This window comes from Neophocaena asiaeorientalis, unplaced genomic scaffold, assembly GCF_003031525.2.
Source record: "Neophocaena asiaeorientalis asiaeorientalis breed wild unplaced genomic scaffold, Neophocaena_asiaeorientalis_V1.1 scaffold62, whole genome shotgun sequence".
In the NCBI taxonomy this organism is placed as follows: Eukaryota; Metazoa; Chordata; class Mammalia; order Artiodactyla; family Phocoenidae; genus Neophocaena; species Neophocaena asiaeorientalis.
The window spans coordinates 5,067,840-5,094,530 of record NW_020175191.1 but is presented as its reverse complement, the minus strand read 5'-3'; the positions used below and the strand labels follow the sequence as shown (position 1 = coordinate 5,094,530).

Sequence of the window (26,691 nt, the reverse complement as noted above, 5' to 3'; positions counted from 1 at the left end):
AAATCGTTCAATGCGATAAATATGCTTCTAGTCAAAACATCTCTGTTAGGCAGTCAGAACTGGTGCAGAAGGAGCCTTGGATTCAGAGATGACATGGTAGAAACTCCAAATTTCTAACAAGTAAATTAAACATGAATGCAAGTATCAAAAAGATAAAGTAAATAGAAAGCCAGTTAAAATAATAAATAATCTGGGCTTCCCTGGTGGCGCAGTGGTTGAGAGTCCGCCTGCCGATGCAGGGGACACGGGTTCGTGCCCCGGTCCGGGAAGATCCCACATGCTGCAGAGCGGCTGGGCCCGTGAGCCATGGCCGCTGAGCCTGCGCTTCTGGAGCCTGTGCTTTGCAACGGGAGAGGCCACAACAGTGAGAGGCCCGCGCACCGCAAAAGACAAACAAAAATAATGAACAATGTAACTCTGTCTTATCCCTACACTTTTAAGTAGAAAATTCGGTTGACAAATATTCTTTAAACAGAAGAAGAATCTGATAACATGTGTTGTATTTAACAGATATATATTAGCTACCTCTGTGAGCTTGATATAATACCAGAAACTTTTCGATAATTTTGTTCAGTTCTCAAAACCCTCACAAAATTGGTATTATCTCCATTATACAACTTGGGAAAGTAGAAGAGATTGCTGAGGATGGCTATCCTTGGTTCTACCACAGCCCTCACCCACAACCCTCATCCATCGCCTGAGCTGCTGCTTTTTCAATTCTCTTAAAGAACAGCTGTTCTTTCCCTACTAGATAACATCCAATGGCTCACCCTGTCCACCAAATGAAGTCCAAGTTCTTACCCATGTTCATGATTTCTTTTCCTGCCCTTCCCCGACCGTAGAGTTTGCCCTAACTACGTTTCCATGTTTATCTCCCATTGCTCCCCTCCATAAATCTGACACTTAAATCAAACCAAAGCTATTCTATACACTATGCTTTACTTGAAGCTAACTCTGCCCCCAGACCACTGTTTACTCCAACTTCTGCTGTCGTAATATTTTTTGACATTTTAAAATTCAAATGATACCTCCTTTGTGAAGTTGTCTCTGATTTCTCATTGCCCATAGAACTTTACTGCATTAGGGGATAAAAATTAAAAGCCAGTGTAACAGAAGTCTGAGCTGAGCCTACTGGGAATGCCAACTTCTCTGGACCTGTCTGATGAGTGGGGAGCCTCCCACAAGCACAATTTGCATGACTCACGTTGCAGGAGAAAGGGGGCCTGTGATGAAGACATTTCAGAGGTTCCTGGGAGCCGAGAATAAGAAATGGAGAGCATAGCGTGAAGCCTGTCTCGCAGACTGGTTCCAGACAGGCTGGTGTCTAGACCCTATGGAGAAAAGAGATGTTAAACGAAAGCTAAAAGGAGCTGTTTTCACAAGAAAATCTCTAGAGACATGGGGGCACAAACAATCTTGGACCTGTTTGCAATCCAAACAGAGTGTCATGCAAAGACAAACTGAGGGTTAGGCACTCTTCCTTGCTTACCACCGTCTAGCTTTGGCATCTCACATGCTCCAGCATCCTTGCTGCAGTGGGATCTCATAGATTTGAACAGAACAGCAGGAAGCCCTGTGGGAGGGGACTTGTTTGTGAACTCATATGAATTCCCAGAATCCAAGGGAAGCCCTAGAAATGCTTGAAGAACACTTTATAGATGGCCAAGACTCTGGGGCAAAAGTATGTAGAACTTGGATTATTATTGTTGATTCAATTCCATTCTTGTGCATGGATGGGTAAGACCTGGAAAAACTTGGGTTATGCCTACTTTCATTTATGACTTGAAATGGTTTAAAACTTATCTTCATGTAAGTATCTGATTTGATCCTCATATGAGGTGGATACTATGATCACCAGATTTTTCTGATATCAATGTATTGATCACAGTGTTGATTGTGGAAAGAGTCCAGAACTTTTTGTCAGGGGGCCTAATTTTGAGCTCTTACTCTTTTGCACATGGTGGAGTGATTCTGGATAAACCCAACCCCTCTGAGCTTCAATTTCTTACCTGCAGGAAGGGAATACCAGCCCCTTTTGCATGGAGATGCCGTGAAACTCTGGGATGAATAACAACTCCTGTAATAGTTTCTCCTGTGAGAAACTATTATGGCACATGACTTTCTACCAACTGCATTCATCTGCCATAAATCAGCTGTTCCTATCCATGTACCTCAATAGACTGAAAATGGTGAAAGGAGTGTAGTCATGCCTTACTCCTCTTTGTGTCATCTTGTCCTGCAACTCAACCTGATGGTGTGGAATGCCTCGGGGTGATGAGTTTCTCATCGTTAGTGGGAGTGTGGTAGAGAGGATTCATGCGTCAGAACTGCTTGGACTAGACACCAATCCGGAGAGCCTAAGATTATTTATTAAAGTCGTCAGATATACAACAGATACAGATATAACACCTCAAATCAAGTTTCCCAGGAACACAATTCATGGTTAAAACTGACAGAACATTAGCCACTGAAAGAGAGCAGGGAGTGGCAAACTTTTTCCATGAAGGGCCAGATAGTAAACATTTTAGGTTTTGCAGGTCATAGAGTCTATCGTGACAGCTACTCAACTCAGCCATTATATCATGACAGGAGCCATAGATAATATCTAGACAAACGGGAGTGCCTGTATTCCAACAAACTGCATTTTAAAAAACAGGTAGTGGGCCACATTTGGCCTGTGGGCTACAGGTAGCCAACTCCTGAGACAGAGGTTTGTCCTGTTGCCAGGGAGGATTTACTAACACAAGCTGAAAATAAAACCAGGTGGTGACATAGAATAGCAAAGCTGAAGTCAATGAGTAAAAGTAAACTTCTCTGTTAAGACTGAAAAACTAAAATGACCAAGGGCATAACTGGAGACAGAAGAGGTTTCACGTAAAAAATGCCCGCTGAAGTGGATGAAAACAAATTTTATTCTAAGGAAGTTCAGAAAGGTAGAAAGAAGACGCTGGGGTTTCAGTTACCTGAAAACTACTATAAGCCAAATGGTGTGGTGTGACTTCCTAGAAAATCCAACGTGTTCTATCTAGTTCCCATTAATGAAAACAGAGCATCCGGAAAAAACTAGGTGATAGTCCCAGGGGAGCAGGGTGGAGTCTGCTTGAGTCACCACTGGATCCCACGCACCCATCCCAGTGCTCGACACCCAGGAGGTGCTCACTGGGCAGTAATCATTCCCATGCTCTGCTCTGGGTGGGGCAGTCGGATATTTGAGTGTCTGGTCTGTGCAGTCTCTGTGCTGAATTCAAATGCGACAAACTGGTGTTTGAGCTGAGAGCTGAAAGGCAGTATCCAGGCAAGGAGGGAGAACAGTGGTTGGGGGTAAGAGTACCTGAAATGGGGGCAGCACCAGGATCTATTCTGATTCTCTGATGGTGTTCAATCCCATTCTCTTTCCTTTCAATATTCAACTAAAATACGGGTTTCTGGAAATCACGGCGGGGGTGGGGGGAGCATCACACTTCAATGTTAAGAAATCTTAACATTAGCTTTGCTTTTGGAAAAATTTGCTCCCTTACCTGAGAGAGAAGAAATGAATGCTCTGACCTGTTTAAAAAAACATTTGGAGTATTTCAAATGAGGCTACAAAGGGAGATGAAATCAAGGAACCCATAGGCCTGCAGTGGGAGTTCTCATAGCCACCAAAAATCCCCTTGCAAAGGAACTAATTACGTTTGGAGAGGACGTGTGTGCCTGATAAAATATTAAAAATAAATTGCTAGCCTTGGAAATGCAAATTAATGCGTGTTAAAGCAACCCTGTTGGTCACATAGATAATAAATAGATGTGTTTTCTCAAGTCTGTTAGGTGGCACTGATTGATTTCCAATTCTGGCTACAACAGGGCCTAAGCTGCTTTTGAAACAAAGGTGAGGGGACCCCAGGCCCAGTGGGGACAGTTGTTATCTCCTAGGGGACAGTGGTTGGAAGCCTTCAGTCATGACACTCCCCATCCCCCTCCTCCTGACTTTTCCTGGCTGAGAATACAGGATGCTGAGATTACTATTCCCCCTGAACTCCTAGCGCCTGCCGGAGCAGGACGGGATAGTGGCACTGTTAACTCCTCTGCCCTCAGATAACTGACACAGCCACCTTTCCTGCTACCCGGTGCTGTCAGGTCAAGGAAAATAAGGCCTTGGCTAAGAAGAGCCAGGAGCCAGATGGAACTTTGGGTGTGGGGAGGAAAGGGAGATATGAGGCCTTGGGGAGCTGACTGGAGCACTGTTGCAAAATTAAAAAAAAAAGTTTTTCCTGGGCTTCCCTGGTGGTGCAGTGGTTGAGAGTTCGCCTGCCGATGCAGGGGACACGAGTTTGTGCCCCGGTCCGGGAAGATCCCACATGCCGCGGAACGGCTGGGCCCGTGAGCCATGGCTGCTGAGCCTGCGCGTCCGGAGCCTGTGCTCCGCAACGGGAGAGGCCACAACAGTGAGAGGCCCGTGTACTGCACACAAAAAAAAATAGTTTTTCCTTAGCAATGACTTAATAAGTCTTATGGAGAAAAGAAAGAAAAAAAAAAGGAAAGAAAGTCAGGCTACAAAATACCTTATCCTTTCACTAAAGAACCAATACTGGTTAAGCACCTACTATGCAGAGCATGCTCGTCAGTGGCATTTATAGATGGGATGGAGATGGAGTGGAGGAGAAAATGGGATTTCTGCCTTGAAGGAAGCCGCAGTCTGATTGGGAGGCAGATTTGATGTGAATGAAGGGCATAGTCCCAACCCCTTTTCCTTGCTGGCATCAGGTCCTTTCCTACGTGTCTTATCTGGAGGCAAAAGATTACCTGGAGCCAGTGTGGCAGGACCACTGAGTGTTGTCCACGGAATCAGTGACATAAGAGAGGGAAGCATCGCCCTGGGCTCTGCCATGGGATCTCATTTAATCCCCAGCAGCTGTGTGAGGGAGGTACTCCTCTCCTTACAGATCTATGGATGCAGAACCTAAGCCCCGTGAGGTGTGGCAAGCGGAAGACGGTGTAACAGAGTCACCTAGCTCCTGTGGGGGATGCAATGGGTAGATGAGGTGACACGTGAAGAAACACTTAACGGTTTCTGGCACCACATACGCGCTCAATAAATGTTCCCTCTGAGTCCTAGGTACCTCGCCCCAGGCCGCAGACTCAGAGGAGGACAGAGGCAGGGGGCACTCCTCTCCTGGTCAGTCCAGTTTCAAAGTCCGCACTCTTTCCACAGGGCTGCAGGCGCCTCTCGGGATTCAACTGTCTTCACCGTCCTTTTCCAATCTGTCTGTGGTCCTGCTTCCAGCCCTTTTCAGGTCCACCCAGAGGTCCTTTTCTTTCTGTATGCTTAGGCTCAGAGTTGACAACTTCCTGGCCTTGCAGTACAGGCAGAGGAGGGAAATGAACAGAAAGATGAGCATAAGGAAGGGGCAGGTGAATAGGAAATAGAGTAAAGGTGCTGACGAGCAGATCCTGGAAGGAAACGTGGGCTCTGCGACAAAAAGGAAGAAAATGAAGAGAATAATTAGTCTCCAGCTTATTTGTACTCATCAGTTATAAACACTTCTGGGATTTATTGTTACAGGAAAATACATGTAAGAATAACGGGGCCAAATGGCAGTGTGCCCCTTAAATCACATGCGAGGAGCAAAGGAAAGGGAGCTGGGAGAAGAGAGCTCCAGGATGGCCTGTTCCAGCCTGACTCCCCCTCACCCAACAATTTCCAACCACCAGAGGTTCCCATGACCTACTTAAAACGAACAGCCAGAAAGAAAAACAAAACAGAAAAGAAAACCTCTCCTTTAATCTTCTTTCCTCAGAAGAGATATCTATAATTCAACCCTCGTTCCCAACACTGTTGCCGGTCCTGAATTTTTAACTGAGTTATTCCCACTGCTGCTTCTGAAAACACACACAGACACACACACGCGCGCGCGCGCGCGCGCACGCATGCTCTGCACTGTCCTGATAAGAACAACAGCAGATACAAGTAAGAAGCACCGTCCCTTCCTGAATCTCCAAACCTGTCTCACACTGCCCCACCCCCATTCAGCTCCTTTCCCCTCTTGCTCTTACCATCACCTCTACCTGGCATGCTCACTGCACCGTATCCTCGAGGTCCTACTGGCCTCACTCTCCATCACTCCAGCCTTCCACCTCTCCTCAGGCAGTTTTCCTCTTCTTTCTATCCTCTTCTCACACATGCCTTTGTTTAGACGTCTTTCATCCCCTTTTAACCATCTTTGTCATCACAGTTACTTGAGTAGCTCTGACAGTGTCCTTTGTTTCTATAGTCCTTGCAGTGCCTAGCACATGTGCCTGATAGCATTTGCTGATCTGAATTAAACTGGATTCGCTGCAACCACGTGGGCAAAGGCTACTGTAATATAAAGGCATGCTGAAGCATCCGGCAGCTGCAGTCCGAGGGGAAGTGCTATCAACACATGGACACACAGAGCACGCACCAGCAGCCCCCGAGGGGTTCCTGGCCACACAGCCAGGGAGGCAAAGGCGAGAGAACTGCCAATGCCACAGGCTCCAGGAAGCAGTGCCTCAGGTTACTAGTCAAAGGACAGGGATTTAGTCTCTCGATGCACAAAGACATATGCTTAAAGAGACACCAACTATTAAATGTGGTCTTCTGACTACATTTATTTATGACAGGATATTCAAAACCAGGGCTGTTCTGAAGAATCTGATGCTAATAGTAGCTGTGCTTTTATTGGAAAACTGTAATGACCTAAGCACTTTCTTCTTCAGAGGTTAGGCTGTAGGATTCATGGGATTACAGACACTTAGAGATGAAGATGACGGGTTTAGAGGTCATTGCGACCAACCTCATGCTGCAAGAATTCCATTCTTTTTCGGCACTGGAGATACATTTTGCACACTGAAGGACGTCTCTTTGTGGGAGGTTAAGAAAGAATCTAAACCTGTGTCCAGCTCCTGCATTGTAAACTCCGGGAGGAGAGGGCCTATGTCTTACGCATCTTTTCCCCTCGTGCAGCACTTTGTTCATAGGTCATCAATGGAGACTAAAGAATGAGTCAATTGTGTGAGTGATTTGCGCACACAGGAACCCAGGAGTAGCTGCCATCATGTTACCCAGAGTAAAGACCATCACTGAACATTAGCCTGGCAGCTCTGAACAGGGCTGGCAAGGAGCTACGGGGGTTTGTTGCCCGGTTCTTCTCTGGTCTCATTTATACTCTCCACCCTAGATTTGGTTTTTGGTTTTGAAAGGGTGGGCAATGATAAAGATAGATTTTGAATTCTTTCTCATCTCCTCTCCACATCCTACCTGACCCTTCTCTCCAAGGCCCTGCTTGACTACAGTATTTCTCCCAGGTCTTACCTGAATACATTTGAAAGCGTATGGTTAAGAAGGAGGTACAGACTGAAATGCTGAAAGAGAACAGAGCCGTCGAGTGGGTAAGAGCTCTGGCCTTGCTATTTCACACTATTCATGTGTCGAGTAGGGATTGAGCACCTACTATGTCTCAAGGAGAGCTGGGTTCAAATCCTGGCTCTACAACTTACTGCTATTGACTTTGGACAAATTACTTTTCCTCTCTCTCTAATCATTAGTTTCTTAGTCAATCAAGCGAGGATAATAATTTCTAGAGTTGTGATGAGATAATGCTTAATAAAGCATGAAACAGTGCCTAGCACATTTGTTGAGTCAGCAAGAAATAAATATCAGCTAGAAAGCTACTAAGAAAGTTAGGAAAATCATAGGCAACATTTTCCCAAGAGACCAGGCAGAAAAGAGGACTGAACCTACTGACTCCTCACTCAGGGACCGCAGACTTGGCCACGTCCTTCCACAGCCCACGTCTCTCCCTCGAATCTCTGATCTCTCTGTCCCCTGGGTGGGTGGGTGACATTCAGCTGAGAGTCAAATGATTACTTGGGAGACTCTGGCTTCCTGCTGCAATCACGAAAGGCAGAAAACTGGGAGGTAAGAGTCCGCGGCACCCATGGGTCACCATTGCTAGGATGGCGGTGTGATGTTGTGGGGGATGGGGCCGGCACACAGAAGGTGGCAAGAAACCTGGCACTTGGATTTTCTGCCACTGAGACTCTAACCTTCCATGTGAAGGGACTGCCAGAGGGCTTGACTATCTAAATGGGGCTGGGCTTCGAGCAATCTGCCATCCAAGGACGACAAAGTGTGCCCTCCGCAGTGCCGAATTGGCCAACAGCTAGAAACTGTCAGTGCTTCTAAATTACCTCTCCCGGGAGGGCGGTGTTCGCTCTGCATCCCACAGTCACCATTCCCACCATCTGCCTCTCACCCGTATCGGGATTAGCATTAGTGACATTCAAAACCATTAAGGTTTGGCATTTTGGAGCAATCTGAGTAAGTGCTCAGTGCTCCAAGTACAAGGCCTGTAAGGAAGAGCCAGAAGTATAATGAGAACACAGCGTCACAAGGTTTGGTTTGTAACTTACTTCTACCCCCAGCCAAACACATCACAAGGAGTATTCCTTTCTGATACTACCCCAGAAATACCGACTTTAGAAGAAGAAAGGTGGAGGATGCTGAGGGGGGCTACCAACGCACCCCCAACCCCAGACTTGGGCAGCTGACGTGCCAGGTGTGGCTGTGTGGGAGGGGTGGCTCCTGCCAAGAACTGAAAGCAGGATTAGGTAACCTGACACGAGTGCATCCCAGAGTAAGCGAGCCCCTTACAGCCTCAGTTTCAACTCCATTGAAGAGCTGCTCGCTTATTTTTCATCAAGCATTTGTTGAACCGAGCGCTATGTGCCAGGCCTTGTTGGAAGCACCGGGGTAGCGTTGATAAATAGCATGTTCTCTCCAGAAACATCAGTGTGATAGGGGCATATCCCCTTTGAGAATCCACTTTCTAAATATATCCTTACCCCCCAAAAGCTGGGAAATAGTGACAAATATCATTCTACTACAAATAATCCAGTCCCCAGAAAGCTTTATAACCTTGCCTATTAATCACAGAGAATTCTCTAGAATGAGATGCAAAAAGACTCAAGTAGCTGTAGCCCCTGCTTTGGCTGAGTCATAGCTAAGGAAGTAAGGTGGAGAGGAAAAATGCAAGGTGCATTCCACCAGGGAAATACCTCGCAACTTTCCTGCCTTCACAGGATCCATATGCTTCACAGTTCTAGCAAGTAGTCCTAAACTAACCCAACCCAGAATTGCCAAATAACGGTGGTAGAAAACCATTTGAGAAGTGAGAATTGGTAGCCTATTGTATTTAAACTGGACTTTATTAATACACAGGCTGGTCCTGACCAGGAGGGCAGCTACACGGATTCAGTATTTGAGTACTGTTTCTGTGCCAAGCACTGTGCCAGTGCTGAGAACAAGACATTCAGTCTTTGCCTTCTCAGAAGGTATTGTGTGGCATTGATGATGGATGTTAAACAGGTGGGATGACTAAGAAAATAAGGTAAGTCACTGAGAAAGTGGCAGTTAAGTTGGTCGGTGAATGATTAGTAGGTGTTGATCTGGGACAGATACCATGAAGGAGCATTCCAATCAGGAGGTGCTATAAGTTCACTCAAGATGTTGGACTGGGCTTCCCTGGTGGCGCAGTGGTTGAGAGTCCACCTGCCGATGCAGGGGACGCGGGTTCGTGCTCCGGTCCGAGAGGATCCCACATGCCGCGGAGCGGCTGGGCCCGTGAGCCATGGCCGCTGAGCCTGCGCGTCCGGAGCCTGTGCTCCGCAATGGGAGAGACCACAGCAGTGAGAGGCCCGCGTACCGCAAAAAAAAAAAAAAAAAAGATGTCGGACTGTCAGTCATATCCATTCTCTTCTAATCTTCCTCTTCTCCCTCTCTACTGGCTCTTTTCTCTCTAGATGTAACTGTGCTCAAATCCCTACCATCTTCAAACCAAAACAAAACAAAGCAAAGCTTCACTGCACCTCTTGCCATTTGCTCTTGTCTTCTCTCTTTCCGTTTACATCAAAGCTCTTGAAAGCATGAACTGGATTTGATGTGTCCCCTTTGTCCCTGCAGTCTGACTTTTCTCACTATTTTTCTGTAACTGCCCTATATTGTTAAGCCCAATGGATATTTTCCTATTTTGGTCTTAATTGGCCTCTTTGCACTAGTCGAATCTGTCGGCTCTCCCTACTCTTGATCCCTCCTGCCTTTGGTGTCTATGATACCACTGTACCCTGGTTCTCCTCCTACCTCTAGGCTACTCCTTCCACTCTCCTTCACAGGTTCCTCTTCTGCAGTCCCCCGAGAACTAGCGGTGTATCTCAGGGATCCATCCTTGGGCATCATTATAGGCCATAAGCTGATGATTTCTAATCTATAACTCTGGTATAGATCTCACTTGGAAATCCTGAAGTTTATTGGACAGATCTCCCTGGATGACTCACCGGTACTCCAAACTCAATTCCAGTCCAACTTATTCAAAATTGAACTCATCTTCCCCTTTAGTCCTTTCTCCTATATCACCTCATTTAGTGACTGTCCCCACTATCCACCTTAGGCCAGAAGCCTGGTATTCATCCTCGATTCTCTTCTTCTGCTCATTCACCATCCACATACACCTAATCAGTCTCCAAATCCTGAAGACCCCATCTCCTAACACGGAATGCAGAATGCCTGTCTTTCTCTCAGACCTCACAGGCACTGCCTTAATTCAGGCCTTCATCTTGTCTCACCTGGGTCCCTACAATCAATTTCAAATAATTCTCCCTTCTCTGTGCCTACCTCCCTTTCAATTCATTTTTAACACTGTTCCCAGGAAGAGCTTTCTAAAATGCAAATGTGATGTGTCACTCTCCTGCCTGAACTTGTTCAACGACACTCTGTAACTTCCATGAGAAAGCTTATCTTCCCTAGCTCCATACAAAAGACCCACTTGACATCTGTACCCGTTCCATCCCACTAGCCTCCTCTCTTGCCATCCTACCACAGTTTCTCTGATCATCTAGCATATACTTTCCTTTTCCCAAAACATGTGCCTTCCTTTTTATAGGCCCCATACTCTGGGAAACCTTTCCAGATCTCCCAACCCAGCTCTTCATCCCAGCCCTGCCTCTGCTCCTTCCTTAGTATCCTGAGACCATTTCTTTCATGACACGTATCATGTTGGACTTTACTTCCCCACCAGACTCAGCTCTGTGGGAACAGATTCCGTAATATATTTTTTTGTGTGTCCTCAGACCCTCATACAGTTACTTATTGAACAAATTAAAATATTTTATCACATAAATAGATATATACATAGGTAGATGTGTGTGTGTGTGCGTCGCGAGCATGTTTGGAGTTATAAGGGGAGAAGGAGGTAACATTTGTTGAGCACTTAGAGTACGCCAGGGACTGTGCTAGATACTTCATATGCATTTGTACCATAATCCTCATTTTATGAGAAAGCCAAGTAACCAGGGTATGACTTCATAGCTAGTAGGGAGGTGATAGAGCTGCAATATGAGACTCGGCTTGTCTGATTCCAAACCCTGGGATTTTTCATCACCCACACTGTCTTCCCAACTACCAGAAAGGAACAGCCAGGCAGAAGAAGTGAGATGCTATATTATACAGATTTACTTGGGAACACTTAACTGTACTTATAATGAAAACCCTCAGGTTCTCATGGCACAGGCTTTCCAGCTCCTTCAGTTGTGAAGAATACAAAGACCATTCAGTTTGTAACATTTTCTTTCCAGAGTTGATCTTTTTAAAAACTTTACACCTGTTTTATAAGAATTCCACAAAGATGAACAGTATATATATGCTTTGAACGATCCCACCTGTCTCAGAGGAGATGTGCTTTTTAGCCACAGAATATACACTTTTTACAGTTATTATCTATTTATTCTACTGCATAAACGGCTGAATCTACAGAGCCTAGGAATTCCAGTGGGAAAACATGTATGGAATGTGCTCAGGGTGGGGACTTCCTATAATTGTTGGAATGGAAGAAAAGCTGATAGGAAGATAAATCCTGCCCAGATACTTGGGAGAAGAATCCTGCTGAAGAATAGTCAGGGGACGAGAATGATGGACCCCAGCGAACAAGTTAGATAACTCTGACTTCCACTCTAGAAACCTTGCTGGGGCTGGGACGCAACTGTCCCAACTCTGAGAAGGTGCCATCTGTTCTCAGTAGCCCTCTTTCCCTCCTACAGACTGTCCCCAAAGCTAGCTGGTGCTGTAGGGATGTTATCTTTATTGATCCTTTCTACTCTTCCTGGGGTGGGGCACCAAGACCACACCTCTGCCTCTCCAGTGACCCTCTCTCACTGTAAGTTTAACCTATAGCTCACCTCTCGCCTCATCCTTAAACCCCACCAGAAAGAAATGGCTCAGAGGATGAGCAGGCTACAACATCTACTGGCTCCTTAATCACCTGGGAAGATTTACTGGTCTGGCTGGAGGAATTTCTGCTTAATGAATACCTATTACATGCTTGGCACCGCACTGGCTGGAAGGAAGCCCTCTCCTCCTTCACGACCTCTTGTTCTACACACCTCCTAAAGCTGAGCACTCAGCAGGATAAGTTGACCTTCCCACACAGAGAAGGGTCACCCTTTGGCCAATGGTCTTCAAGCAGCTGTCTTTTTGCCAGAGCCTGTAAACAAGTTCTATGGGACACACTTCCTCCCTTGATGACTTTCAAGGTGCAATCAGGAGAGGCACACCCGATGACTATCACAACCGAAACTCCGATAGTTTGTTGAACACATCAATAAGAAGCTTGCCACTTATTCGTTGAGACAGGCTTTTTTTTTGTTGGGTTCGTTTTGACTCAGGGAGCGTTTAGATATAGCTGATTTTGGTTCAACCAGATCAAACACAAAGTCACCATGCCCCTATTGCTCATCTCACTCCCCCCACAGGTCAGCCTTCTGAGATTGGAGAATTAGCCAAGAGGTAAGGATGTCTGCCTCCAACATTATTTGGTTATTTAAAGGGATACAATGTTGATGGCTTTTTTGTTTAAGAGGGAACGTGGGGGAGGAGGTCAGATGCCCTTGACATTTAAACGTCCGTGCCAAAACCTCAGGTAACCTTGTCTGCCCAAACTGAGTTACTGTTGAGAGAAATGGCGAAGTCATTTTCTTTCGGGAATCTGTAAATTGTTTTCAGCCTGAAAAGAAGCAAAAACATAGCTGGGTGGGAGAGCATAGGAGGGGAGACAAAGATTCTCCTGACCGCGAGCCATGGCAGATGAACCGCTAGTTACCTGAAGGCAGCACCGTGAGCACCACATGCTGTGACTCGTCTGATGCTTGGCTGACCCACTTGCTTGGGTTACCGTGTAGCTGCCACTCTGCCACCCTGCACCAGTACATTCCAGCATCCTCCATCTCCACTCGATGCATCATCAGGACAAAGTCTGCAGGGGATGAACGGTAACAGTGCAGGCGCCTCCTGAGCCCCTCTTCACCATACTCCAGCAAGCCGTCATGCTGCAGGTGCACCAGCATTTTACTTCCAGAATTTTCTCCGTTCCAGTACCACATCACAGAGAACAGGGAGGCTGGGCTGCCCGCACTCTCCAGGCTGCAGCGGATGGCCACCTCGCTGTGCTCGGAGGCATTTTTTGTCCCGGACACTTTGGAGATGCGTACCTTACTTCCTAGGAAATAAAATGGCGGTAAGTTCGAGAAGAACTCAGATCTTAGATTGGATACCTCCTCTGAAAAGTCTACTTCTCATTGAAGGGATGCCATCTTATAATTTTTAGATATCAGGTCCTTCATCTTTAACACTTTTCCTTGACCCTTATCCTTCTTCCATATTTGCCAGAACATTCTCTGCTATGAATCAAACCAGCCACTTCCCTTCATCAGTCTGCCTCTTGCCTGCTGGACCTGACACTGAAAACCACCCAGCTTTGCCGGATGTTCTGCCCTGCTGCTTTTACTCCTCCCGGCTCAGCTCTCCCTTCCGCTTCCCAGAAAGGCCCTTCGAAACTTCCAGCCCGCCCCTCAAGTCCCATGTTCCATCCCTACCCCTTTTTGTTTTTGCAAATTACCCTCCTCCCATACACCGGATATCACCTCAGGTTTTAGACGCAGGGAAAGAGGAGGTTACCCAAGAGACTGAGCATTTTTCATACATGTGTTAGAATATCACTCAAGGAGACTATTTACATTATTGGATTAGACTAAGTTTTAAACAGATTTTGACATTTACTTTTTAAAAATGTTCCCCTTTTAACTCACAGGTGAGGACTTGGAAGGCTAGAGTAATCACACACAAAATAAATTATAGTATGCACTAAATTTTCAACTCTACTACAAACATATCTATTGATCTATCTTTAAAAGAACATCTTTGTCTGATTCTACATTCTTTTTTAGCTACCATCTTTACTCTCTCTTTCCCTTTATAGAGAAGCATGTGAAATACTAGTTTACATGGTACTGCCTCTGCTTCCTCACCTCAAGTTACTCCCTACTTCATTGCCATCAGCTTTCCAATCTCATCACTATGCTCTGGCCAGCGTCCCCAGAAAAGGCCCGATTTCCCAGCTCAAGAGACCTTCCAGTCTTTTTTGCCTTCTCTGCAGTTTCTGTCACTGAAATCCATTTTCTTCTGATATCCTCTCCTCTTTTGATTTCAGGGAAAGCATCCCTCCTACAAGTCTTACGAATCCTTCTCAGTATCTTTCCCTGGGGCCTCTTCCTTAACTTACTTCCTACACCAGGGTACACGGCTAGCTACTCCCAGCCAGCCACACACAGCCCACAAATATGTTTTATTTGACATCTTCAGTATTTTAAAAGAATTTCAATTCATTATGGACATTCCAAAATGAGTGACGTCACCAAAAAAAGATTTTAGGCATTTCTTGATAGACTAAAAGATTGAACAGCACTGGTCCCACGTTTCTGAATGGGAAGCGCTGGCTTGAGCTAAGAAATGGTGCGCACTTCTTAAAGGGGTGGGCACACACTGTCAAGATTCAGCTTGGACAACTGGGAGAAAGGGATGCCAGCCACCCAGATGGAGAATGGAGTGGCCATAAGCCTTGTGGGATGGCCAAGATGATAAACGCCATCATGATGATATGGGACATAAGGATGATTTGGGATATGCTGAGTGTGAGGCTCTCTGGGTCGGCCAAGAAGAAATGTGCAACAAGCAGATGGGTAGAAAGGCCTGGAGCTCAGGAGATGGGGGCTAAGCATAAAATCTTAGAGCTGTTTCATTGAAGGTGGTAGTTGGTACCACCAAGGTGGTATTTAAGAGGTTTTGAAGGGCACAGAGAGTAAGAAGAAAAATGGGCTCAGGTGTCCTTGATGAACAGCTGCATTGAGCAGGGAGAGGAAGGGCATGGAGAAGGGCGGCCAGAGCGGCAGGAAGAGACCCCCGCGCTCAGCTGCTACTTTGCCCCTGCTGCTCCCAGCCGACTGTGAGCTCCTTAAGGCTCTGCCCTATTTATCTTTGGATTCCTAATTGCCTAACACATAGCAATGTTCATTATAATCTTATTTTTTGATGTTACATTGAAAATAGAATTTTCAGTGCCAAACTAGATTAACTTATTTGCATTGTGCTTTTGGATCTCGGCCAGCTCCCAAACCTTAGCTGTGAGGTTCATTTAATTTTAATCAACATTGGAGGTGACCTAACTAATGCTGACAGACCTAATCAACCCTGCCCACATTTAGACCACGGCACTCTTAGACTAATGCAAAAGAATGGAACTTCTATTTCTTTTTTTTTTGGTGGTACACGGGCCTCTCACTGTTGTGGCCTCTCCTGTTGCGGAGCACAGGCTCCGGACGTGCAGACTCAGCGGCCGTGGCTCACAGGCCCAGCCGCTCTGCAGCATGTGGGATCTTCCCGGACCGGGGCACGAACCCGTGTCCCCTGCATGGGCAGGCGGACTCTCAACCACTGCGCCATCAGGGAAGCCCTCTATTTCATTTTTAAAGATCTCCTGAGGAGGAGGAGATGCCCTCAGTAAGCCATTCCAGCAGTTGACTACTTCTATTTGCCTTACGTTTAGGCAGCCAAATGTTGAACAGCAGTCTCTCCATACATCCCTATAGAGCTGGACAGTTTCTGTTCACAGTGGGAGAAATACGCTTTGTATTACTCTCTTTCTGCCAAATTACAGTAGAGCCCCACTGGAGTGACACAGCTTGTTTTACAGAGAGCTGGAGATACGATACCCTGGGTCGCTGCATAGACCAGCCTGTCAGGCTGAGAAGCAAACCAATCAAAGGGATCTTGCTCCCATCTAAGCTTCTCCAAATCTCAGCTTGACTCAAAGGGACCCCCGCCTGCTCTGGTGGGCTATCCAGTCCTGCAGTCATTGTACAGGTGGGCACTATTCCTATGACTGTAGGTCATATTTTTACCTTCATCTAATCACTCCATAGAACAGCTGCCCAAGAGAAGATGGCAATTCTACAGAAAGATGAGTGAGAATATACTTGCAAGGTTTACCTGTGGGCCTGAGTTTCAATTCTGTTAGACCTGACGTCTTTTCTCCAAGCTTGTGCCAAGTGCCGTTTGTAGACCAGAGCCATTCCTCCACAGCACAGCGATATTTACCCTGATCGCTGTCTTCCACGTTCAGAATGTGTAGCTGAAACAAGTCTTGGGAAACTTTCTCGGCGTGGAATTTTTGTTTCCTCCGTGCGGTCTGAAATTCATCCCCGTATTTTACTACGTGGGTTCGGTCCATTTCCAGGATCCTCAGCCAGGGTGCATTAGTGGACGTGGCAGAGAAGTACCAAGTAACAGCCAACCGAAGGTTTCCAGTGGATGGGCACAGGATGTTACACTCTATGTCTGTGTTGGAGTTGATGGAGATCTCTTGGACTTGACTACTTGAATTCACTTTCAGCTTGCTCTCTAAATTAAAAGAATGGTACCATTACCTTTGTTACTTTGCTAGAAAATAGAACTTTAAAGTAGAAGGGACATTGGAGGTCAACTAGGGCCATACCTCCTACACCCATCAAATGTGTGAATTCCCTCTTTAGCAGCCCCACTAACTGCTCATTCAGCCTCTGAACAACTCACTAACTGACAAAGCACCCATTCCACCTTTGGACATGCTGCCACTAGAGAACTCTTTCTGATATCAAGTTGAATTTGACTTCTCCATAACTTCCATCCACTGGTCCTAATTCTACCCCTGCCCCAGAGGAGAGGGATAGGGAGTGTGGGGCAGGGAGGAAGTGTTATGCAGAAAAGCCAATCTCTTCCACATGAAAATGCTTCAGTATTAGATAACCCACAAGGACCTACTGTATAGCACAGGGAACTCTCCTCAACATTCTGTAATAACCCAAATGGGAAAAGAATAGACACGCACATGTATATGTATAACTGAATCACTTTGCTGTACACCTGAAACTGACACAACGTTGTTTATCAACTATACTCCAGTATAAAAGAAAAGAAAAGAAAATGCTTCAATATTTTGGCACCGACATCTTCTCTTCTATAGCATTTCATAAATCAGATTGAGAGAAAGTGGCCCTATTAATGCTCTGTCTGTGTGTTCACTAACCAGATACTCCTAGATCCACAGTTTGCCTAAGTCTAATTGTATCTGCCGGCAAACATGGGTAAACAAGAGGAAGTTGTACATGGGCTATTACAACTGTGTGCTTCTTTGCAGCCACTCGACTGTGGGAACATTGTACGGATATGGAGTCAACTATCCTTTAACCCAGAGCTTTCCTGCTTTGTGTGGATCCCTCCCCTCAGTCTCTGCTTAGAGGAAGAGACTAGTACAGGACAGAGGCTTAGAGATTATAGGATTGTGTCACCCAGGGGGGACAGAGGTATGCAGAAGTGGCTGTCAGAGCACACAGCAGGACTGTCTAACCCAAATATGGGAGTGAGGGGAGGCTTCCTGGAGGAGATATCTCTAAGCCACGTCTTAAGGGTTAATAAGAATTAATCTGATGGAGAAGGGGTTAAGGAATTCCATGCAAAAGAAGCAACCTGAACAAAGACTAAAAATGAGAGAGAGCATAGAGTATGTGAGGAACTGCCAGTAGTTCAGTGTGGCTGGAGCTCAAATTCAAGATGGAAAGTGGGAAGAGATGATGCAGGAAAGACATAAATGTATCAGATTGTAAAGGACCTTGCCACGTAATGGGAGTTTGGACATGAGGTAGACGTGGAGGAGTAGTGGATGACTCAGGTTTCTTGCTTGGATCCCCGATGGATGGTGGGAACATGGAGAACAACGTCAGAGGAGTAGCTTTGGAGGGATAATAATGGTGTATTTATGTTTTGACATATTGAGTGTAGACATGTCTTAGAGGCAATTGCATTGATGAGTCTGGAGATCAGAAGAGAAGTATTTCAAGATAACGAATTTGGGATTTGTCAGTATATAGCCTGAATCCCTGGGTAGGAATAAGCCCACTTTGGGACAGTGTACAGAATGAGAAGAGAGGAAGTTGAGGATGAAACCCAAAGGGATGAGTCAGTGAAGGAGGAGGCTTCTGCAAAAGAGAATGAGAAGGAGCAGTTGGCGTGTTAGGAAGGAAACCAAGAAAATCTTGTGTCACAAGGTCAAGAAAAGAGAAGTTTTAAGAAGAAAGGATTAAACCAACAATTTGAAATACATCAGAAAGGACAAGTAAATTAAGGCATGAGTTAATCAACAAGGAGATCACTACTATTACCAAAAATATAGCTCAGTAGCTGAGATAATGACTGCTACCACGTTTGAACATCTGCTTGGTGTGTCAGGCACTGTACTAGGAGTGTGTCGCCATCTTTAAATTGAACATCAGCAATTTACATATGGGGGTCACTGGGCTTGGACAGATTGAAGTGCCTTGTCTAAAGCGATGCTTCTATCCAGTGCTTGTCAGGTCTAAATGAGGTCAAAGCCTCTTGAACACTTTGCCCTAAGAGAATGGAAGTCATGAAAGATACCAGCACAGCAGAATTTGCCAAGTTGTGTCTTACTTTTAACCTCTACCCTCTATTACCAACTGACAAGGTAAATTATTTTGACTGTAATCATAAATTCTCTAACTCTTGTATATTAACATATCAAAATGAATGGATAAATGTATTTAATGGGATTTACATTATCCATACCACCAGGGGACACATTCTAAACATTTAATGACTGGTCAGGCATGGGTACTGACCAATCCGAAAGAATTCCTCACCACTGGATCTGGTCCTAGATGTCCCCTGCTGTGCCACGTGGTTCCCTTTAGTTGCTGAGTAGTGGGGACTTATGGGAAATGGGGAAGGGGCAACAGTTAGAATTCGTCAATGTGGAAGTATTTCAATGTTTTAAAAACCAGTATGGCGGGACTTCTCTGGTGGCGCAGTGGTTAAGAATCCACCTGCCAATGCAGGGGACATAGGTTGGAGCCCTCGTCGGGGAAGATCCCACATGCCGCAGAGCAACTAAGCCCGTGTGCCACAACTACTGAGCCCGCATGCCACAACTACTGAAGCCCGCGCGCCTAGAGCCTGTGCTCCGCAACAAGAGAAGCCACCGCAACGAGGAGCCTGCGCACCGCAATGAAGAGTAGCCCTAGCTCAACTCAACTATTGAAAGCCCGCCTTCAGGCACAAAGACTCAACACAGCCAAAGAAAAACAAAAACAAAAACCAGTATGGCCATTTTGTGCATATTAACTTAATGTTAACCTGGATATCCCTCTGTGTGTGTGTGTGTGTTTGTTTTTGTTTCTGGTTCCTTTTTTAAATTGAAGTATAGTTGATTTACAATGTTTCAGGTATACAGCAAAGTGATTCAGTTGTACACATATATATTTTTATTCAGGTTCTTTTCCATTATAGGTTATTATAAGATATTGAATATAGTTCCCTCTGCTATACAGTAGGTCCTTATTGTTTATCTGTTTTATATATACTGGTGAGTATCTGTTAATACCAAACTCCTAATTTATCCCTCCCCCTCCCTTCCTGTATATCACTTACATATGGTGCTTACTTATAATACAAACTTGGGGAAAAGGTATTCTATGCTTTAATTCTATAACTTACCCTAAATGGGAGGAATGTTTAAAAAAAAAGCAGGATTAATTTCAAGTAGTGTTTACCTGGTAAAGTGACAGTGATCCTCAATGGGTGAGAGATGGCAGAAGCCCTCACGGGGCCGTTTGTGTGTAGGGAACTTCTGTCATAAACTTCTACATTACACTGATAAACTCCTGCTTCTTCCTCGGTGGCATCATGGATTAGGAGTTGAGAACGAAATAAAGACTGTGAAACCTTCGTCTTCTTTTGGAACTGGGGTAGGGAGTTCCCCCATTCAATAGTGCCATTATGGGTGATTCGAAGAAGCAGATCAAAGGCTCGAGATCTAGCTGCCTGGAACTGCCATGTCACGGTGAGTGGAACCTTGAGGTCAGAGTAGCCAATCCTCACTATGCAGGACAGGTCAAAGGTGTTGGTGAATTTCACTTGTGGCTGACGGCTCATCAGACTAACTTGTAAACTTGACTCTGTGGGCAGAAACGTGAAACACAATTTCTAATACATTCAGCAAATCGAGGTACAAGTTGTCCCAGTCATTGCCTCCTCACATTGAACCATGTGTTCATACATCGGGAGTATCAAATACGTGGGGGTAGAAGCTGATTCACAGCACAGTCTGTCCTGAAGTCTGACTTCAATTTTCTAAAGTTGACCCTCTTCTAAAGAGTGTTCTCAGCAGAGACAACAAACAGGCAGTGTCTCTCCAGTCTGCTCCTTAGACAGCTGCTGCTGAGTGGGTGGGGTGCTCCCCGGCCCCACTGGCTGGCTCCTTCCCTCATCCCCACTCCTGGGTGCACCATCACTCTTTTGCACATGCTCCAAGAGACTCTGCAATCCCAGGGCCGCAGCTGTCAGAAGCCTGAAATGCACGAGGCTCCGCTCCACTTGGCATATCTCTTTTCTAAGTCTATTCCAATTCATACGATTTTGTTTTTAGCCTTGAATAACAACTTACAAGTTGCACTCTAACGATGATCTCTATAAAGATGAGTAAACTTCAGAGATCAGTTGACAGACATGGTAGCCAGAGACTCTGCTCTGTGTCCTGGGGTACACGTACCGTAACTAGGGGATTCAGGGTGACACACAATCGAATTCCACAGCATTCCACTGCAGAAGGAAGATACTGAAGATGCGTAAGTTCAGAAAAGGATTTCCCTGACACTTACCCAGAGGTTTTACAGTGACTGACATCTGAGCCCAGCTCTGATCTCTGTCCTTGTTCCGGGTCATCTCAGACACCCTGCACTCATACGTGCCGCTGTCTGTGATGGTGGTGGAGGTGATCTCCAGCTGGAAGGTGGCCCAGTCCATCTTCTCCAGCCTTGTGTTGCTGTGGTTATCCAGTTCCCCGTAGAAGGCACCCCGCTGCATGGTGCCATCCTGCCCCATTCCAGCCACAAACTCCGGCTGTGTCTGGTCTTGTGGGATGTGCCACCAGGTCACGGACAGGAGACTTTTAGCTCCACCTACCTTGCAGAGAAGGGTTAACGCCTCTCCTTCCCACACTGCTTGCTGCCTGTTCTTGGTAGACATGACCACATATCTTGCTGTGGATTACAGATTTTAAAAGAAAAAATTATTTCAAGTAAATGAAATTTTTTCTAAAAAACGGTGAAATCTCATTAATTAGGACTTGACAACTTTGTGACAAATCCGATCAGGTTGTTCACTCCTGCACCACCCCCCGAAAAAAAGATTTCATCAACACTTAAATAGTAGAAACAGCAGAAAGAATACCAGGAGAACTTACTTACACTTAAACAATTTATAATTTGCCCTAATTTTTAGTGATTTGTTCCTTGGGAACATCTAGTTGGGAAAACATCTGGTAATATTTTGTTAAATTAATTACAGTTGGTGTATGAGGCTGAAAGTAATGAAGCTGTGTTTATTTAAATGTTTAGTTTTTTAGAATTCAGACTTTCACAGTTCAAAATGACCTTCCTCTTCTTACTTACCTTCCCCTAATTAGCATGTATTCGGAACAGTGAAGGAGTATTGTTAATTATATTTCTGTTCAAAATACTGCCATTAAAAAACAATTACTTGGGGGAAAATGTATGTATATATAAATATATATATACAATAAATATATATATATACATTTCCCCCCAAGTATTTTTTAAATATATATATTTACCCATACATATACATTTCTCTTTTTCAAATCATATATTCATTCATATATATTGTTGAAGCGAGATCCTTCCTATATCTGAACTATAGTGTAAAACAATAAATGTAAATCTGGCTTCCAGATGGGAAATTCAAGATGTGTAGAAATGCAGACATTCCTTCAACAGATACTTCCTGTGCAAGGCCTTGTCCTGGGTGCTTTGTGGGCAATGTAAAGATCCCTCAAGCTCATGCATCCTAGGCAGCCCGGCCTCATGCTTCAGGTCTAGGTCACTGGAGTCAGAATTATCCTGGGCAACATAGTGGACCTCTCTACACCTCAATTTCCCTTCCTGTAAATATGGGGGTAATAATAACACCTCCCTTATGCATTGTGAGAGGACTAAATGAATGGCACATGCAAAGGGCTTACCCCGGCTGGCAAGGAGAAGTACCCAGCAAAGGTGAGCTATTAGCGTTAGTGTGTAATGATAGGCACTTTGTGAAAGCAGAGGAGTTCAAAGCCAGAAAAGGAAAACAAAATAGATTTTTTAAAAAATTTATTTTTTCTGGCCTTGTGGGATCTTAGTTCCCCGACCAGGGATCAAACCCAGGCCCTCGGCAGTGAGAGCATGGAGTCCTAACCACTGGACCACCAGGGAATTCCCAGGAAAACAAAATAGAACTGGCATTAGAAATTTAAATAGGATCTAAATGAATTTGCAAATTGATCTTCTCTGCTGAGGTAGGAGTTCAGTCTTTAAGCACTTTATGTATAAATGTATATGTTACAAAGGCAGAATGAAGGCTAATGTCCACAAATAGGTTAATATATCTATATCTATTTATCTATCTATTACATATATATAACTTGCTTCCAAATTTTGGGTATTAGAGGCATAATTATACTTAATTTTTTTTTCAAGTTAAAAATAGACTCATGGGCTTCCCTGGTGGAGCAGTGGCTGAGAGTCTGTCTGCTGATGCAGGGGACACAGGTTCGTGTCCCGGTCCGGGAAGATCCCATATGCCACGGAGTGGCTGGGCCCGTGAGCCATGGCCGCTGAGCTTGCACTCTGCAACGGGAGAGGCCACAACAGTGAGAGGCCCACGTACCGAAAAAAAAAAAAAAAAAAAAAGACTCATAACTAGAGTTTAGAAATTAGAGGGGAAATTATTACTCATAACCTCACTACTCAAATATAACGATTATGATTAGTTTCAACCAGCTTCAGTTTTGTTTTGTTTTGTTTTTTTAACTGTGATTTCCTTAGTTTACTGTGGTCGTTACTGCCTCTCGGTAAGAAGTAACACACTCACCACGCATGCGTAAGGTATACATGCATAGCAGTAGGGAGTACCCTCTTCTGTTTAAAACATTCACGGAGTGATAAAACTCTGCTCATACTTGAAGTAATGGTTTGAGTTTCAAAACCAAATGCTCAACAGGATCTTTACTAAATCTGTTAATAACCTTTTTTTATTTTACGTAAAAAGAAACAGGCTGGACTCCAGCCTGCACAAGGGATTATTTTTAGCTTGGGAAGACCGACTACTTGATAGGCTCGTGATCTGTGTGTCATGAAGCACACCTTTAGGTCTCTTTAGCACAAATTCCTATGTCCTGAGTTTATGAAAGATTTACAGATCTGCTCCAGCAGGGACAGATACACGAAGTTGAGATTTAGCTCTGTGTAAATATGTAAACACGCCTACATAGTTTTTTTCTGAATCCTAGCAAGTCAGAACAAATGTTTAGTGTCAAAATTACCACCAACACACTTCCTGGCTCGCCACTCTAGGCCAAAGCTGTGCGTCTTCACTCCCAGCAAATGGGGTGACGGAGAAGAGGATGGAAGGGGAATGCTTCTATCTTTGGAGAGGCCTCCAGTGAGCAAGTACAACAAGGATATCTTCATTTTTAGTTTGTTTTTGATTTTGGTTTTTGCAAAACCAAAAATTTGGGGCAATTCATTTTTCTAGACTTTGAATTTAATACCCAGCCCAGAGGATCCTAATATTACTTGCGGATTTATCAGTTTTCTCTCCACACAAAAAGCACTGATAATTCAAACACGTTCAAGGTCACCCAGCCTTTAGAAACTAAACAAGACCTGAGTGGCCTTCCAGATACTCAGACCCATTTGGATAGGCATCTCACGACATCATAGCAACATGCAGGCAATAGAGTCTGCCCACTATCATTTACTTCTTCTTTTCTTACTCTGAGTCATGCTTTGGTGCAGAATTAAGACTTAGTATCAGTTTAAGATAATAGAGAATTGATGAAAGATGTCGCAGGAGTAGAAGGGGTAACGTGGGTGTTTATTTCCCAGGAAGGGGGCAAGTGTAAGCTCTTTCCTCTTAATCTACTCAAAACACACACACACACACACACACACACACACACACACACACACACACGCAACAAGGGACAGAGGGCTTCATTAATACAGGTGTTCTCTGCTGAAAGAATACCCAATGGACAAAAATTAGAAATAACAGCAAATAGAATCAAAGAATCTAAGATGGCAAGAAGGTACTTAAGGACAGTCAAATTAGATGTCATTATCTTACAGTTGAAGAAGCTGAGATTTAGAGGTGAAGTATATAGTGTGTTCATGATCATGGCCCATTTAATGGCTCAGGAATAGGACTCAGGTCTTCAGCTGGTTTGGGTGCTTTCCTTTGCAGTACTCCACTCCACCTCAAAGTGATCTGATTGACACCTGACTTCAGAAGACCTCCCCCGTGTCCATGAAGGCATCCTGTACTCACAAAGGAGGGCATCTAAAAGCAGCCCAATCGTGCCTGGCCCCGACTTCACATACCTGCTGGCTTCCTCAGGTGCACGTAGCTGTCTGGTGACTGTTTTTTCTGGAGCACCTGCCAGGAGCCCATCTGAGCTCTTGTCACCTCTGCCACAGCACATCTGTAGGCACCTTCATCCTTTGGCCCCACAGAGAAGATCTTGAGAGAGAAAGACTTGGGGCTTAACTTTGAAACCTGGAGCTGTCCTTGACTTGCTCTTTCTTGATAGTCTTTCTTCAGACCCAGAACTCCACCAGCATCAATGTGGGCCATTTCAATATCATTGAAGAACCAAGTGCCATGAAGCTGTAGGTCCCGGCCACCACCCATGACCAGGCAAACCAGTTCTAAGGGTTTTCCTTCAGGAACCGTGCTCTCAGCCATGATGTTGACTTGAAAATCTCTCACTAGGAAACAAAAGCAAGGCAGATATATAGAGAGGCCACTGCATCTATCCTTTCAATACCAGAGAGAGATGCTACCTCCTGTTAGGATAGTACAGGGATTGAATTTCATGTGGGAGATCAGTTCTGAGGAGAAGGTAAGCCAAAGAAATGCCTAGAATTAAAAAATGCCCTTGACTACTCTTTAAATCACCTAGAAAGAACAACATACATGATTTTCTGAATGCAATCCTATTAAGCAAGATGTATCCATAATGTGTAAAGTACACAGTAATGTATCTTTTTAAATAAAATATTTTATACTATGTTGAATCGATATAAATTGTGATTTCTTGCTCTCATTTTTGGCTGAGCATATCCAGTGGAATTTTCCAAAGTTAAAAGCATATGTGATATATGGCAAGTCCACAGCTAACATCACACTTAACAGTGAAAAGCTGAAAGCTTTTCCTCTAAGATCACGAATAAGACAAGGATGACCACTCTCACCACTTCTATTCAACATAGTATTGGAAGTCCTAGCCAGAGCAGTTAGACAGAAAAAGAAATTAAAGGCATCCAAATTGGAAAAAAGGAAGTAAAACTGTCACTGTTGGCAGATGACATGATCTTACATATAGAAACCAAAAAAAACTCTACCAAAAGATGTTAAAACTAATAAAGAATTTCAGTAAAATTGCAGGATACAAAATCAACAAAAAAAATCAGTTGCATCTCTATACCCTAACAATGAACTATCCAAAAAAGAAATTAAGAAAACAATCCCATTTACAATAGCATCAAAAGGAAGAAAATACTTAGGGATAAATTTAACCAAGGAGGTGAAAGACATGTACATAAAAAAAAAAAAAAAAAAAAAAAAAAAAAAATCAGTTGCATCTCTATACCCTAACAATGAACTATCCAAAAAAGAAATTAAGAAAACAATCCCATTTACAATAGCATCAAAAGGAAGAAAATACTTAGGGATAAATTTAACCAAGGAGGTGAAAGACATGTACAATGAAAACTATAGAACACTGATGAAACTAACTGAAGATGAAACAAATAAACGGAAAGATATCCCACGTTCATGGGTCAGAAGAATTAATATTGTTAAAATGTCCATACCACCCGAAGCAATCTACAGATTCATTGCAATCCCTATCAAAATTCTAATGGCATTTTAAAATAGACAAAAATAATTCTAAAATTCATATGGGACCACAAAAGACCCTGAATAGCCAAAGAATTTTGAGCAAGAGCTGTAGGTATCACATTGCCTGATTTCAAAATACATTACAAAGCTACAGTAGTCAAAACAGTATGGTACTGGTATAAAGACATATAGACCAATGAAACAGAAAAGAGAACCCAAAAGTAAATCCATGAATCTATGTCAATTAATCTCCAATAAGGGTGCCAAGAATACACAACAGGGAAAAGATAGTCTCTTCA

The 26,691-nt window shown here is 44.3% G+C and overlaps 1 protein-coding gene across 4 annotated transcripts in view; it reads right to left on the bottom strand.

Moving 5' to 3' along the window:
- Positions 1-954: 954 nt before the first annotated feature.
- Positions 955-26,691, bottom strand: part of CD101 (CD101 molecule) — a 37,992-nt gene continuing 12,255 nt past the window's right edge. The window contains exons 4-10 of one of the 4 annotated variants that reach the window (XR_003005881.1): positions 24,871-25,257; positions 21,091-21,471; positions 19,984-20,388; positions 16,370-16,780; positions 13,149-13,544; positions 5,100-5,449; positions 955-1,331 (exon numbers count right to left, since the gene is read on the bottom strand). Coding sequence is in view for 3 of the 4 variants with exons in the window: in XM_024764837.1 (XP_024620605.1) it covers positions 5,214-5,449; positions 13,149-13,544; positions 16,370-16,780; positions 19,984-20,388; positions 21,091-21,471; positions 24,871-25,257 (2,216 nt within the window). In the remaining variant the exon portion in view is untranslated. The other 3 variants (XM_024764838.1, XM_024764837.1, XM_024764839.1) reach the window with 3 other exon arrangements.